Source organism: Schistocerca nitens, chromosome 4 (assembly GCF_023898315.1).
Source record: "Schistocerca nitens isolate TAMUIC-IGC-003100 chromosome 4, iqSchNite1.1, whole genome shotgun sequence".
In the NCBI taxonomy this organism is placed as follows: Eukaryota; Metazoa; Arthropoda; class Insecta; order Orthoptera; family Acrididae; genus Schistocerca; species Schistocerca nitens.
The window spans coordinates 801,512,366-801,526,562 of record NC_064617.1 but is presented as its reverse complement, the minus strand read 5'-3'; the positions used below and the strand labels follow the sequence as shown (position 1 = coordinate 801,526,562).

Genomic DNA, 14,197 nt, shown 5'->3' with positions numbered 1-14,197 from the left:
CTTGTTTGGCGGCGAGCTCAGGCTTCTGGAAGACGCGGTACACTCTGCTGGTGCTGAACTTGGTGGGGCTGGCCATCAGCTACGCGACCCGCGTCAACCTGTCCATGGCCATCGTCGACATGGTCAACAACACGGCGCTGCGCGAAATCTACTCCTCTGAAGTGGACACGGAACTGGAGAATCTGGGTATAGCCGACTGGGCTGACCGCAAGGTAAGTCCCGCGCCGCCTGCGAACGCAGATATTGGCACGCGTCGCGACTCACGAGGAGAACACAGCAATTGCCATAACGCGATTTCCCAGAAACTTCAGTCCGTGGCTTGGCCTATCTGTAGATTGCAAGATGGACATGCCATGAAACTTCCTGGCAGATTAAAACTGTGTGCTGGACCGAGACTCGAAGTCGGGACCTTTGCCTTTCGCGGGCACGACCCACGCCCCATCATCACAGCTTCACTTCCGCCAGTACCTGTCTCCTACCTTCCTGCTTGGGTAGCTCAGGTGGTAGAGCACTTGCTCGCGAAAGGCAAAGGTCCCGAGTTCGAGTACGGTCCGGCACAGAGTTTTAATCTGTCAGGAAGTTTCATATCAGCGCACACTCCGCTGCAGAGTGAAAATCTCATTCTGGACATGTCATTTTGATTTTTGTATGTTAGCGGCATGCAGTGCAGGTCAGAGAGAGAGGAAGTTACGTTACTGTTAAACAGTGTTTGGTCTTGTCGTGGCACAGTCTTTGACTCTGTGCTGTCTGATACATTCTTAGATGAAGTATGGTAGGTGATGGACGAATTTAGTAGTGCTGTGATGAATTTTGAATAATGCTCTTTTTTTTAAAAAAAAGAGAGAGAGAGAGAGAGAGAGAGAGAGAGAGAGAGAGAAGAAGTTTGACGTAAGACGGCAGCATTGCTCATCTACTTTGTAGAAATGATTCCTGGCAGCTAGTTAACTTTGTTCACTTGCTGAGAACTGAGAGAAAGACCACCCCACTTCCCTGAATCACGCATTAAGATATCAACTGATCAAGCTGTATGACCCCCCGGTAGCTGAGTGTTCAGCGCGACAGAATGCCAATCCTGTCGATTCCCGGCTAGATCGGAGATTTTCTCCGCTCAGGGACTGGGTGTTGTGTTGTCCTAATCATCGTCATTTCATCCCCATCGACGAGCAAGTCGCCGAAGTGGCGTCAGATCGAAAGACTTGCACCCGGCGAACGGTCTACCCGACGGGAGGCCCTAGTCACACGACATTTATTTATCAAGCTGCCTGATTTTTATAGACGTTCTCAGTTAACAGTGTCCCCTTTTCAAATCATTGTTCACTTTGTTAAGCATACTATTATTCAGACCAATGTTAATGTGTGAAGATCACGCGAAATTTTACTCTGTCCGTTGGAATACATAGTTCATTCTAATTGTTGTTTTGAATACCATTTCATAGGAATAGCTCCTCTCCCTATCACGCTGTTTAACATTAGGCAGTACCACATTGCACCATATGGTATGAAACAGTTTGAATATAGTTTGGTAATTTTATTTAGAGATAAATCTGGCTTAGCCGCTGCCTGCTTGCTGGTTGTTATTATGCTTTCGAGAAATATGCAACAATGTTGTCAAGACTCGAGGTAAGTGGAAATTCTGATTAGGGCCAGATTATTGCTTTTACTACAGTTGCGCATTTAACATGAAGACAAGTTGTATTAAGACCAGTTACAATTCAATTCAAATTAGGTTCTGTTTAGCCAAAGGTTAACATATGAGTTTAAGTTGGATAACAGTTTCTGGATACATAGTTTTGGTAATAGGTAGTTTTTTATAGAGTGGGAGGTGAAGTTGGACTAAATTTCTTAGAGACAAATATAGTGGTGAGGTTACAACTTGACATTTTCTGATAAAACGACGGTCAAAGTTTTTGACGTACTTCTACAGAAAGTAGTGAATTGGAAGCGATACCGTGAGTATTATCACTGGAACATTAAAATCTACCCCGATACCATGGCTCTCGTCATCGCCAACATAGCACCGCCAAAATTAAGACGCCAAAAAACATCTATTAAAGAATGGGTAAAAATAATACAAATAGATGACGCAAAATGCCTACCTATTCAAGAGGTCATTAGAAATTTACCAAATCACATATTGAAGTCACGAAACCCGATATGGAATAACAGCTACATAAGAGGAGAGGATAGCTTCAACCTTACAGACGCTTGGAGAAAGGAATGGGAGAACTCAGTCAGTAATTGTCACGTTATAACTGACCCTTCAAAAGCACGAAAACGGTTCGACTCTGCTAGGAAAGACTGGGTTAAGCTCAACCATATCCGAAGGGACCACACTAGATGCAAGGCCATGCTCTGTAAATGTGGATTCGTAGATAACTCAAGCAGTGACTGTGGGGTACCTGAACAAACCCTGGATCACATCACAACGATGTAACAGCGCCAAAACGATCAGTTGTTTCTGCTCTAAACTGAATGTGCCGGGGATCAGGTGACTTTCATTCAGTTGCTCCCAGAGACTGGATTCACTCAAAAGAATAAATCAGTAGTTCTACTGGCGAGTAAAACTCCAGCCGAATGTGCCAATTTTTATTTTACAACAACCTACTAATTCAGTTGTTTTCGTTTTGTTGTACCCTCACTAACCACAGGCGCAAAAGCTTAAAGATGACGATGATTGTGTAGAGTTTCTTACAATATCTGTATACGAACACTTGTGCATCCAGTCGTAGCTGGCTGTGTGTGGTCTGATGTCCTGGCCATCTAGTGACTATTCTGCTAAAGCGCAAACTGCTACAGTTCGCCGCCTCGTGTTCCAGGACGGGCATTTCATCTGGGACAGACAGGAGCAAGGCGAGCTGCTGGCTGCCTACTACTATGGTTACGCGGCGGGCCACATCCCCGGGGGCGTGATGGCCGACCGTTTCGGAGGTAAAATCGTCTTCGGGCTCGGCATCTTCATCTCGTCCATCCTCACAATCCTGACTCCTGCGTCAGCGTGGGCTGGCTATTACGTCCTTTTCGCCAACAGGATCGGACAGGGATTTATTCTGGTACGTATTTTCCACTCCTACTGCCAGTTTCCTTACGCATTAGGTATGGTCCATGCCTGATAATATTTACACTAATGAAAGCATAGCTTCTATACAAAGGCACAAAAACCTTGGACATTTGGAACAATTACAGAATGGTCGACAAACACTGAACGCATCTGCCAACATTGGTGTAGAAATATTAAACTGTTTCGTTTAAAATAAAAAATTGGTGACCTTTATACAAAAAAAGGGATTAATTGCAAAGAATAAAATTTTCGAACAATCCTTCATTTATTTTCCACAATCCTTATTTTTTATTTGCTTAAAGTTCACTGCTACATTTCACAATTTGGTATTTATTTATATATAAAGGGATTGTATGTCATTTTTGTTTCTCTTAACTTCTAGGGCGGCGTTATACCAGCCATACAGACAGTTATATGTCGATGGGCCCCTGACCACGAGAGAAGCAAGTTTTCCGTTATCTATGTTGGTGAGTTTCAAATTACGGAAATATCATCAGAGATTCGTCTTTTCCACAAACAGTATTTCTCACACGCGCTTTTTAGTTGTAGGTTAATTACCCAACGCAACAAATTATTATTATATTGTGAACAGGTAACTGAGAGCTGGCTGTCGCCGGAATTTGGTCGCTGATGATTCTTTGGAACTACGAGGTGCAGACATCTGAGCTAGTTTTCGCTATCCCGAAATTTCTAGAAGGGTAGTCAATTACTCGATGAAAACATCGTTTGGTGCGTCCCACCTACTTCTTCCGTTATTTTGGCCAGTTGTGCTGCATATTATTCCAGACATATCTTTATGCGAACTTTACCTTGCAACCAGTAAATTCGCCTTCTTTTCTACGGACCATGTCTTGCCTAACTTTTCCTTTTCTCAAAATGCTGGCGTGCTCTGAGTTGTTCAGAAGAGCACATTTATTTGTGTTTAATTTGTAATATCAAGTTATTGGGTATATTCTTCAACATTAGGAAACAAGAGTTCCTCGTGTTTTTTCCAGATATTAGTTATAAAAGAATCTTACTATAATTCGGCTCTTTCGTCTCATGCATCCATAGAAAGACATACAACTTTCCCAATTGGTGCCTGCCACCTTATGCACATAGAAGCATTCTCTCTTGTCGGTCTATGGTCTCCCTGAGATCTTTCTTTCTTTGGCTTCTAACTTCTCGTTCATACCCGTTCCTATTCATCACGTGGCATACTGTTGTTCCGGTTGAGTGACTGCCTAATAGTGTATGGGCTTGCATGAAACGGCACAGATCGCCTTTGTAAACACCTCTAGTCAGCTAGTGTAGAACAACCATCTTTTTCATCATAGGTGTAGAGGCTTCTTTGAAAGAAATTTTTGGTTATATTGATTTTCTTATATACTCAAACATTTTTTGCGTTCAATTTTTCTACGATGTAAACTTAGCTCTATGAGCGCTTTCTTGATGTTAGTTATAAGCTACATTTTCGGAGCGGAAATTAGAGGTTCGGTTTGGCCTCTGTGGGTATTAAGTTCATAGATTTGTTTTGTGACTGTGATCATACGATGAGGAAAATGTACAAGGCCATCAGCAGAAGCTACGCAGTCAGCTGTCTGTTCTACGCTCATACAATCCATTCTGACTCCATTTTTCACTCCTCCCTTGAATTCCAAGAAGTTCGGCAGTAAAGGCAGGAGCCAGTCTCCTTGCCTGATCTCGAAGGCTTCTTAGATCTGTTTTCTATATTTAAGTCCGAAGGTGATCTCAGTCATCTTTTGTTGGATAATCGCTGTTATTTTGTTGTTTAAGTTCATTTCTTTCACCATTTGGAATAATGTTATAAACTTCTGTTAGTGGGACGTCCACAGCTGTTATATAAATGGTTCATAACTGAAACTTCCGCTACAGCTCTACAAAATATTTATTACTGAAGTGTCAGCTCAGTCTTCAAGTGGAACTGTAAATTAAAAATGAAGCCATATTTCTGAGCAGTAAGACCCATGAAAAACCTACCAGTAATACAAAATCAAATAAGATAAAAGATATACCGAGGAAAAATCAACATATCTAAAACCAGTACAAAGTGTACATGTCCAAGTTAAGTTAACGGCAGCACATCTACTGTGCATGGCTCATTAGTGGGAGTATGGAAAAGTGACCACGTTAAAACCATCTCTCAAATGTGCCTGATGTAAATCAATCATATATTTCAAGCATAGTCGAAGGCCTAGACTCTAAATAAACGCAAACAGAGCCGTATTAAGGACTATAAGAAAAGTCAAGAGCTATAATGTAAGGTTAAAACTGACCCATAGATTACGGAAGGCCAACAGATGTCAAGATTGCACAGTGCGGTCATTGATGGTAGCACGCAAATTGACGTAACTGTAATAAACGAAAAAACTATTCACTCAGTCATAACTAAACAACTAAACGACTGGGAAATGACGCGACCGCAAAGTCTGCCACACACCAATTACTAATAGGAAGCAGCAAAGTGTCCCCCGAACAGTGGATCGAGAACTGAGTAACGTGATTACAAGCTGCACTGAAGTAAGCACGCCGTGAGGAGCGCCCCACCCGAGCAAAGGAGAAGTTAAGATAAAGTTCAAAGTGACGAAAATAGTAATGAGCAGCTGAAAATAAAGCGAATGTACGAGAGATGAGCGCCCCATAAAAATGTAGTAGACCAAGCCCAAAGTATAAAAAACCCGAGGTGAAACCAATAAAATTAACCAACACAAAAACTTACATGGATCACATGTAATGTCAAACCAGCGCACTACGCAAGACGGATATAGAAGTCAAATACACCAAACTCTCGCTAATACGGCCCTGAGTAGTCCGGCCTTTCAGTAATCCGCCACACTTCCAGCATCTAGTCGTTCAACCTGAAATGGCACCTACAATAATGAAATTTCGTCTGCAACAATGTTGTTAGTTAATTATAATATTCAGCATTCGTGTACACTTTGAAATTGTGGGTTTCCTTACGGATCATTATAGCGGCTTCTAAATCGAAACATGTTATGCTATACCTCAAGCAGAAACTCGAAATTAGATATAAACTGGAGGTTTCTAGTAGAAAACCATTGTTGCTGGTAACAGTGTTGGACGAACAACTATTTATGACCAAACTTCAGCAGGAAAGGGGTAATCATAAGCTCATATGAACGTTACGACGAAAGTGATGAAGGACGTTGGAGGAGAGAACTTGAGGATATCTCATGAAGCTGGATACGTCTTCCTGGAGTACATTATGCAACATTCAGAAACATGCTAGGACCTATGAAATGCTTATAAGGCCGTTGTGTGATAAAGCATACTACAGTAGCGTATCATCACGGTGACAACCAAACTTTGGGACATGTTTAACAGTGAGTGTCGAGTGATACTAATATGCGTGTATACACTCAAGGACTACGTTTGCTCTAAAAATGAATGTATCTTTTGATTTGATAAAGCACAATCCCTGTGTGTTTATACTAAATTTTAGACACTCTCAAAAATCCAGCACTTTGGCTAATCCGGCACCCACACGTGAGAAGAATGGGCGGTTTAGCAAGAGTCTAGTGTAAATAACAGATATAATAAAAGCACAGAAGCATTTGTGATAGTAAAAACACATGCCACAAGCATTAAAATGTAAACATCGAAAAAAGTACATACAATACTGAAGAAACCACAAGGTCAAAAAAATGGTTAAAATGGGTCTGAGCACTATGGGACTTAACATCTATGGTCATCAATCCCCTAGAACTTAGAACTACTTAAACCTAACTAACCTAAGGACATCACACAACACCCAGTCATCACGAGGCAGAGAAAATCCCTGACCCCACCGGGAATCGAACCCGGGAACCCGGGCGTGGGAAGCGAGAACGCTACCGCACGACCACGAGCTGCGGACTCACAAGGTCAAATAAGTAAACAAAATAATAAATACCAGTAATAAAACTCCAAGATAGTGCCACAAAAAGTACTTATGACGTAATGTAAAGCCCCATGGCAACAGGCCCAAAAACGCAAAAATTTCGATGAGTAACCAAACATGCCACAAAAAGTACTTATGACGTAATGTAAAGCCCCATGGCAACAGGACCAAAAACGCAAAAATTTCGATGAGTAACCAAACCGGTAGCCACGCAACCAGACATTAAACTGCCAACAAACGCAAAAAAGCACACTAGGAACGGGGTCCGCGGCACTGTTACATAGTCTTGCTACGGTGCCTGGTTTCATTTTTACTTTTCAGTTGCCCCTGAAGATGGGGCTGATACACTGAAACAGAGCTGAGTAACACTTCAGCAATTACAATAGTTGTTTCAATGAACAGAGTCACAAGATTTTACGCGTTCACTGTAATTAATTGTGACGTGTGCCGTGCGGCAGGCGTGTTCGGAGGGACGCTGATCTCGATGGCGCTGACGGGCGCGCTGTGCGTGACGTCGGTGGGCTGGCCGCTGGCCTTCTACTTCTTCGGCGGAGTCGGCCTGCTGTGGTGCGTGCCCTGGTGCTTCTACGTCGCGGACTCCCCGGCCCAGCACAAGCACATTGACCCAGCCGAGCGCTACTTCATAGAGGCCAACATAGAGTCCAGCGCCAAGGTACCGTTGTGCACTCGAGGCTAAATAAGGTATATTTTGGGTTCCATGCCTCAATCCGTGAAAAGGGAACCCCAAAACACTAACATTAAAATATTAACTTGCCACCGAAGGTGCAACTTGTACTAAAATGACCACAAAATAAAACTCATGAAACGCAGTCTTACATAAAATATACAAGGTTAGCCAAACATGCTCTACATTACACATATACCGCCTCTCAAGATGATAGAAAAGATAAAAACATATTTCAGGAATTCGGCCGTTACACTTCAAGCAATAAATTCGTTAACACCGAATCCGACAAACATGACAGAGGCAGCTATTAATGTACGGCAGACCAAAAGACAGACAGACAGACACTAACTGCCTAACAAATGCGGACGAGAGACAGACGAGCAAGCTGGGGACGAGAGGCTGACCAAGAAAACAAGTAGAATTTAACAAGTAAATGAAACAACGTATCACGAATCACTTAACTTCTAATAAACTGGGATGTCTGGCGAAGACCTGGCGCAGCACCCCCAAAACGCTCTCCCGAACCGCCCGCTGCCAGCCGCTTCACCGGACGCATGAAGGCGCGCCGATCTCCCGTCTCACGGCGTCGCAGCTCGCACCGGGCAGACCCATGTCGTGGGTTGACTTCTGTTGCTCTCGCGTGGGCCGCGAAGCCACTACCTCTCGCTATACGGTGCGGCCCACTGGACTGACGTGGCGACCTCACATGCGCCGACGCTCGAGACGGACAAGTCATCTTGTGTCTCAGTGCGCGACTAACTAACCGACCGAACCAACCGCCAATGACCAACAAACTCGACCAGACTGGCGGCCTAACACATACTAGCTCTCCAGACGACAGACAGACACTGACCCAAGCTGACCAGCTGACCTACTCGCGAGTTATTTTTTTTCTTTATTGTGATTTCATTCCCCTGCCGCATATGGGCAGGGGAGGGCTGTCAGCGGCACAATCCGCCGCTCTTCAGACGAGTGAAACGACAACTAAAACAAGAATAAAATGATACATACATAAGGAGATAAAACAGGGGAACATAAAACAGAGTAAGGGGAGAAAATGGAGGTAATAATACACTGACATGGAGACGTTCATGGGGGACAGTTAAAAAAGTCACCAGAAAGTTAAAAAACACAGTTGGCGATCCTTAAAACACAGAGAAGACACTGAATGCGCATGCACAGGTTAAAAGTCGGCCACAGTATTAAAAACACTCCGGAACAACACACTTAAAACTCACTTGGAGCACACACGACGAAGAATAAAACTGCCAGGTGGGACCTGCTGAGGGAAAGGTCAGAGAGGATGGAAAAGGAGGGGAGAGCATGGGGCAGCTGGGGAAGCGGCGGGATGAAGAGAGGAGGGGCATTGGTGGGTTCACGAAGAGGCAGGAGACACGTGGGGTGGGAGAGGAAGAGGGAAGACAGGGCAGGAGTGAGCGCAGAGACACTGAAAGGAGGCACAAGAAATGGAGGGGGAGTAGGAGGGGGAAGCCTCTCAGGAGGAGGGAGGGGGAGGAGAGGGAGCCCTGAGGAGGAGACAGGAAGATGGGGTTAGAGTTGGTAGGAAGGTTAGATGTTAGGGCGAAGCTCATCATCCAGGAGGGGTAGACGCTGGAAGTTGTGTTGGGAAAGGAGATGGAGGGTGTGGAGATGGACAAAGGGTGGGACACAACGGTAAAGGCGCGGTAACTGGTTGGGGGTGGAGAGGAAGGGAGACACCAGGGGATGAGGGGGATCAAGGCGGCGGACAATATATAGTGTGCAGATGTGTTCAAGGAAAAGCAGAAGGTGGGGGAAGGGGATGAGGTCGTAGAGGATGCACGTGGGGGACGGAAGACGGATGCGGAAGGCGAGGCGGAGCGCATGGCGTTCGAGGATTTGGAGGGCTTTATAGAACCGGGGAGGGGCGGAAATCCAAGCGACGCTGGCATAACAGAGGATGGGGCGGACCAAGGATTTGTAGGTGTGAAGGATGGTGGAAGGATGCAGACCCCACGTCCGGCCGAACAGGAGTTGCAGGAGGTGGAGGTGGTTGTGAGCTTTGTTTTGGATGGTAAGGAGATGGGGAGTCCAGGTGAGGTGGCGGTCGAGTGTGAGGCCAAGGTATTTGAGGGTAGGAGTGAGGTGGATAGGACGGCCGTAAATAGTGAGGTAGAAACCTACTCGCGAGCTTATAGCGCCCCTTAAATGCACGTGAACAGCCTGACCTTTCCCACCATAGGGAGACACCAAAGCTGCGATTGCCACAGCGGCGCAACCGCCAGAAACGCAGGGCGACTGCTTCACACAACGCACTGCGGCGTGCTCTTCAAAACAGCAATTTTTACCACGGCTCACGTATCAAGTTCAAATTTATGTCAAATGTTAAGGTCTATGGTTCCTTGACAGTGCAAAAATTTTAAGCTTCTAACAAGTAAGCCATTTCATTCAAAAGATACGGCCATCCGTGTCACATATTTTGAAGCTCGAAAACTAGCTCATCAACACCTACATGGTACTGCCCGTTGACCTAGAATCATGCAATTTGGCAATGAGTAAGGTTTCACAGTAAAAGTAAAGGAAAACGTCCGAAATTGTATCACACAAAAAAATCTTCTCTGGTCATTCAAATCAAACTTGAAATTTAAACATTCTCGAGAGTTTTGGAATCCCTGGGACCGATATCTTGCGAGTATAGACGTCCATAACAGGCAAAAATTGTCAGTATCCTCGATTCCTGGAATGTATAAACTGTCTATACTGTATACATTGTCAAGTTTGTACGGAACTGTCAGAAGGCGAGTGCTACTCGCATCTCGCCAAATTTTATAGATGCTGTTACCACTCAACGCTGTTTTCATTAGGTTTCCATTAGGTTACAACAGCAGTGAGGGGATGTAGCCAGACTATAATTCATTTGAAATTTCCACACATTTCAAAAAGCTTTACAATATTTGTTGTAGGGTAAGGTGCCGATGATAACGCAAATGAGGTGGTAATTCCTTTCTACTTAACTTGTGTGCTTCACAAACGATACAACAATCGACAACACATTTCAAATGGCAGCATTCACATATTCTCCCCGAGCCAACTCGGGTAATTGTAGCAGATTGTGTGTATTCTTAGTCATAATTTTATTTGTATGCTTTGTCTTCGTGATGTTTTGTAAAGCTCCCATGAGGATTTAAATATAATTTCTATGAGAGTTCTGCTGCACAGAGGCCAAATACCTGAAAAAGAAAAATAATTTAGGTTTTACATTACCTGGGTGAAGGAAAAGCCTGTAGCGTGCATAAATAACAACATAAACAAATGAAACGGCTTTTATTAAATAATATTCGTCGTACGTGAAAAAGTCTGTTCTACTGAAGAGAGAAATATAGCTTTTACGTAATTTGATTGGTAGAAAGAGAAACAACTGCAGGGGAAAAGTAAAACGATTCTACCTGTAGGGTTCTAAATACTATTTTATTAGTCTGCGTGTATATATTTACCCAAGAAAATGCGAGTAAGTGTTCATTTTTTCAAATATTTGGATATTTTTCCGTTGTTTCATTTGAAACGTCGCCTTTGAAAAATTGTGAATGACTGTGCTAGTAAACCTCTTACGTTATTTGATTTTCAAACAGCTGAGCAAAACTTAACGTACTCAGACATTTCTCTCTTTACTTATTCTGATCATCACTAAACTGACACACAATATTTTTAGCGCAACGCAATCTGACTTTCAATAATCCCTACAAAAGAATGGTCCTGAATAACAATAACCTATATTTTTCATGAATCACTTACCCCACAAAAATCTTCGTTACTCGAACTACTGCAATACAGCGAGCGCCAATACTGCCTGCTAAATAAAAGATTGTAACTACTGAAGGCACTAACCACTGATAGGCATAGTTAGCAAATGAAAGATTTTGATAGAGAACAAACAATGTATTTACCTTAATAATGTTCAGAAGTTCCAATTAAACAAATTTCCTTTTTCTGACGGACACATGTCCAGATCGTGCTCACATCGCAATCTCTCAAAACTCTGTCATCTCTCTCTGCGCATCCACCACTGCTGGCGGCTCACTTCCAACTGCACAACGCTTCGCGCTGTTCACATCCAACTGCCCAACACTACAATAGCGAATATTCCAACAATGCCAACGAGCCACAGAGTGCACACAGCACAGTCAGTGATTTTCATACAGAGCGCTACGTGGCGTTACCAACATAAAAAACTAAACAGCCTACTTACACATTTAGCACCTGCTTACCACAAAAACTTTGTTAATCACATCAGTTGTAAATTTCGCTTTGACCATTAATAAACTTTGTCATTGCTAGTGCATTAATTATTACACTAGCTGAGCAAAAATATCCGAACACCTATCAGCGGATGTTCATATGAAGAGTTTCCATCTTTCGCCTTCATGACGATTTGAATTCTGCTGGGCACTTTCAACGTGGTGTCTGAAAGATCAAATGGTTCAAATGGCTCTGAGCACTATGGGAATTAACATCTGAGGTCATCAGTCCCCTAGAACTTAGAACTACTTAAACGTAACTAATCTAAGGACATCACACACATCCATGCCCGAGGCAGGATTCGAACCTGTGACCGTAGCAGCAGCGCGGTTCCGGACTGAAGCGCCTAGAACCGCACGGCCACACCGGCCGGCTGTCTGAAAGTCTCTGAAGGAATGTCATCCTATTTTCGTCAAGATCCAAAACCAGAGAACGTAGTGATGTTGGCCGCTGCAGTCTGAAATGAAGTTAGCGTTCTACCTCATTCCAAGATGATTCATTGCATTCAGGCTGGGAGTAGGACCGTTACTGTCCACAACACTTTGCCTCACAGATGCTACTTTAGTAAAGGGCGCATCGTCAACCTGATACAACCAGCCACTGTCTCCGAATTGTTCCTCTAGTGGATGCAGTACACAATGCTATAAAATGTGTCTATATCCTTCCGTACTTCGCGTTTTCTCAAGCGTAATAATGGGACCACACACTAGCCACGTCAACCACACGCCCCCTCCCAACCCCTCCCCCGCCCCCGTATTTCCTGTTGGCACTGCACATGGTAGATGACATTCTCCAGACATTCGCCAAACCTAAACCCTTCCTTCAGATTGTCTTAGAGTACGTCATGATTCATCATTTCTAATCATTCATTTCAGTCATCCACTGTTCACTGGCGCCGCTCTTTACACCACTTAAAGCGGCGATTGGCACTGACTGCAGAAATGTGTGGCTTATGAAAACCTCCTGGAGCATTGTACCCCACTCTTTTTAACTACACTGAAGAGCGAAGAAACTAGTATACCTGCCTAACTTCATTTAGGGCCCCGCGAGCACGCAGAAGTGCCGCAACATGACGTGGCGTGGACTCGACTAATGTTTGAAGTAGCGCTGGAGGGAACTGACATTACGAATCCTGCAAGGCTGTCCATAAATCCGTAAAAGTAATAAAATAAATATCGTGTGACGAGGGCCTCCCGTCGGGGAAACCGTTCGCCGGGTGCAAGTCTTTCGATTTGACGCCACTTCGGCGACTTGCGCGTCGATGGGGATGAAATGATGATGATTAGGACAACACAACACCCAGTCCCTGAGAGGAGAAAATCTCCGACCCAGCCGGGAATCGAATCCTTAGGGCATTTTGTCGCGCTGACCACTCAGCTATCGGGGGCGGACCGTAAGAGTAATAGGAGGTGACGATCTCTTCTGAACAGCACGTTGCAAGGCATCCCAGATATGCTCAATTATGTTCATGTTTGGGTAGTTTGGTGGACAGCGGAAGTGTTTGAACTCAGAAGAGTGTTCCTGGAACCACTCTGTAGCAGTTCTGGACGTGTGGGTGTCGCATTGTCCTGCTGAAATTGCCCATTACAGTGACTCCATATTCATGACGTCTCCATACCTGTACACGTCCATCCGCTAGACACAATTTGAAACGAGGCTCGTCCGACCAGGCATCAACAATCCAGCGACGGACCCAGGAAAACGTTATGTCGTGCAGTCATCAAAGGTACACGAGTGGGCCCTCGGCTCCGAAAGCCTCTATCGATGATGTTTAGTTGAATGGATCGCACGCTGACACTTGTTGGTGGCCGAGCAATGAAATATGCAGAAATATGCGGAAAGGTTCCACTTCTGTCACATTGAACGTCTCTCCTCAGTCGTCGTTGGTCCCGTTTTTGCAGGATTTTTTTCCGGCCGCAGTGATGTCGGAGATTTGATGTTTTACCGGATTCCTGATATTCACAGTACACTCGTGAAATGGTCGAATGTGAAAAATCACAACTTCATCACTACATCGGAGATGCTGTGTCCCATCGCTCGTGCGCCGACTACAACACCAGTTCAAACTTATTTAAATCTTGATAACCTGTCATTGTAGCAGCAGTAGCCGATCTAACAACTGCGCAGACACTTGTTGTCTTGTATAGGCGTTGCCGACCGCAGCGCCGTATTCTGCCTGTTTACATACCTCTGTATTTGAATACGCATTCCTATACCAGTTTCTGTGGCGCTACAGTGTATTTACTCACAGTAATTTTTCTAGGTGGGTTGCTTG

The 14,197-nt window shown here is 44.3% G+C and overlaps 1 protein-coding gene across 1 annotated transcript in view; it reads left to right on the top strand.

Moving 5' to 3' along the window:
* Positions 1-1,990: 1,990 nt before the first annotated feature.
* The window catches only part of LOC126252579 (sialin-like), a 66,686-nt gene continuing 54,479 nt past the window's right edge, over positions 1,991-14,197 (top strand). Inside the window, exons 1-4 of the mRNA XM_049953480.1 lie at positions 1,991-2,059; positions 2,817-3,050; positions 3,441-3,525; positions 7,418-7,632. Of these exons, the coding sequence (XP_049809437.1) occupies positions 1,991-2,059; positions 2,817-3,050; positions 3,441-3,525; positions 7,418-7,632 (603 nt within the window). The remainder of the gene's footprint in view (positions 2,060-2,816; positions 3,051-3,440; positions 3,526-7,417; positions 7,633-14,197) is intronic.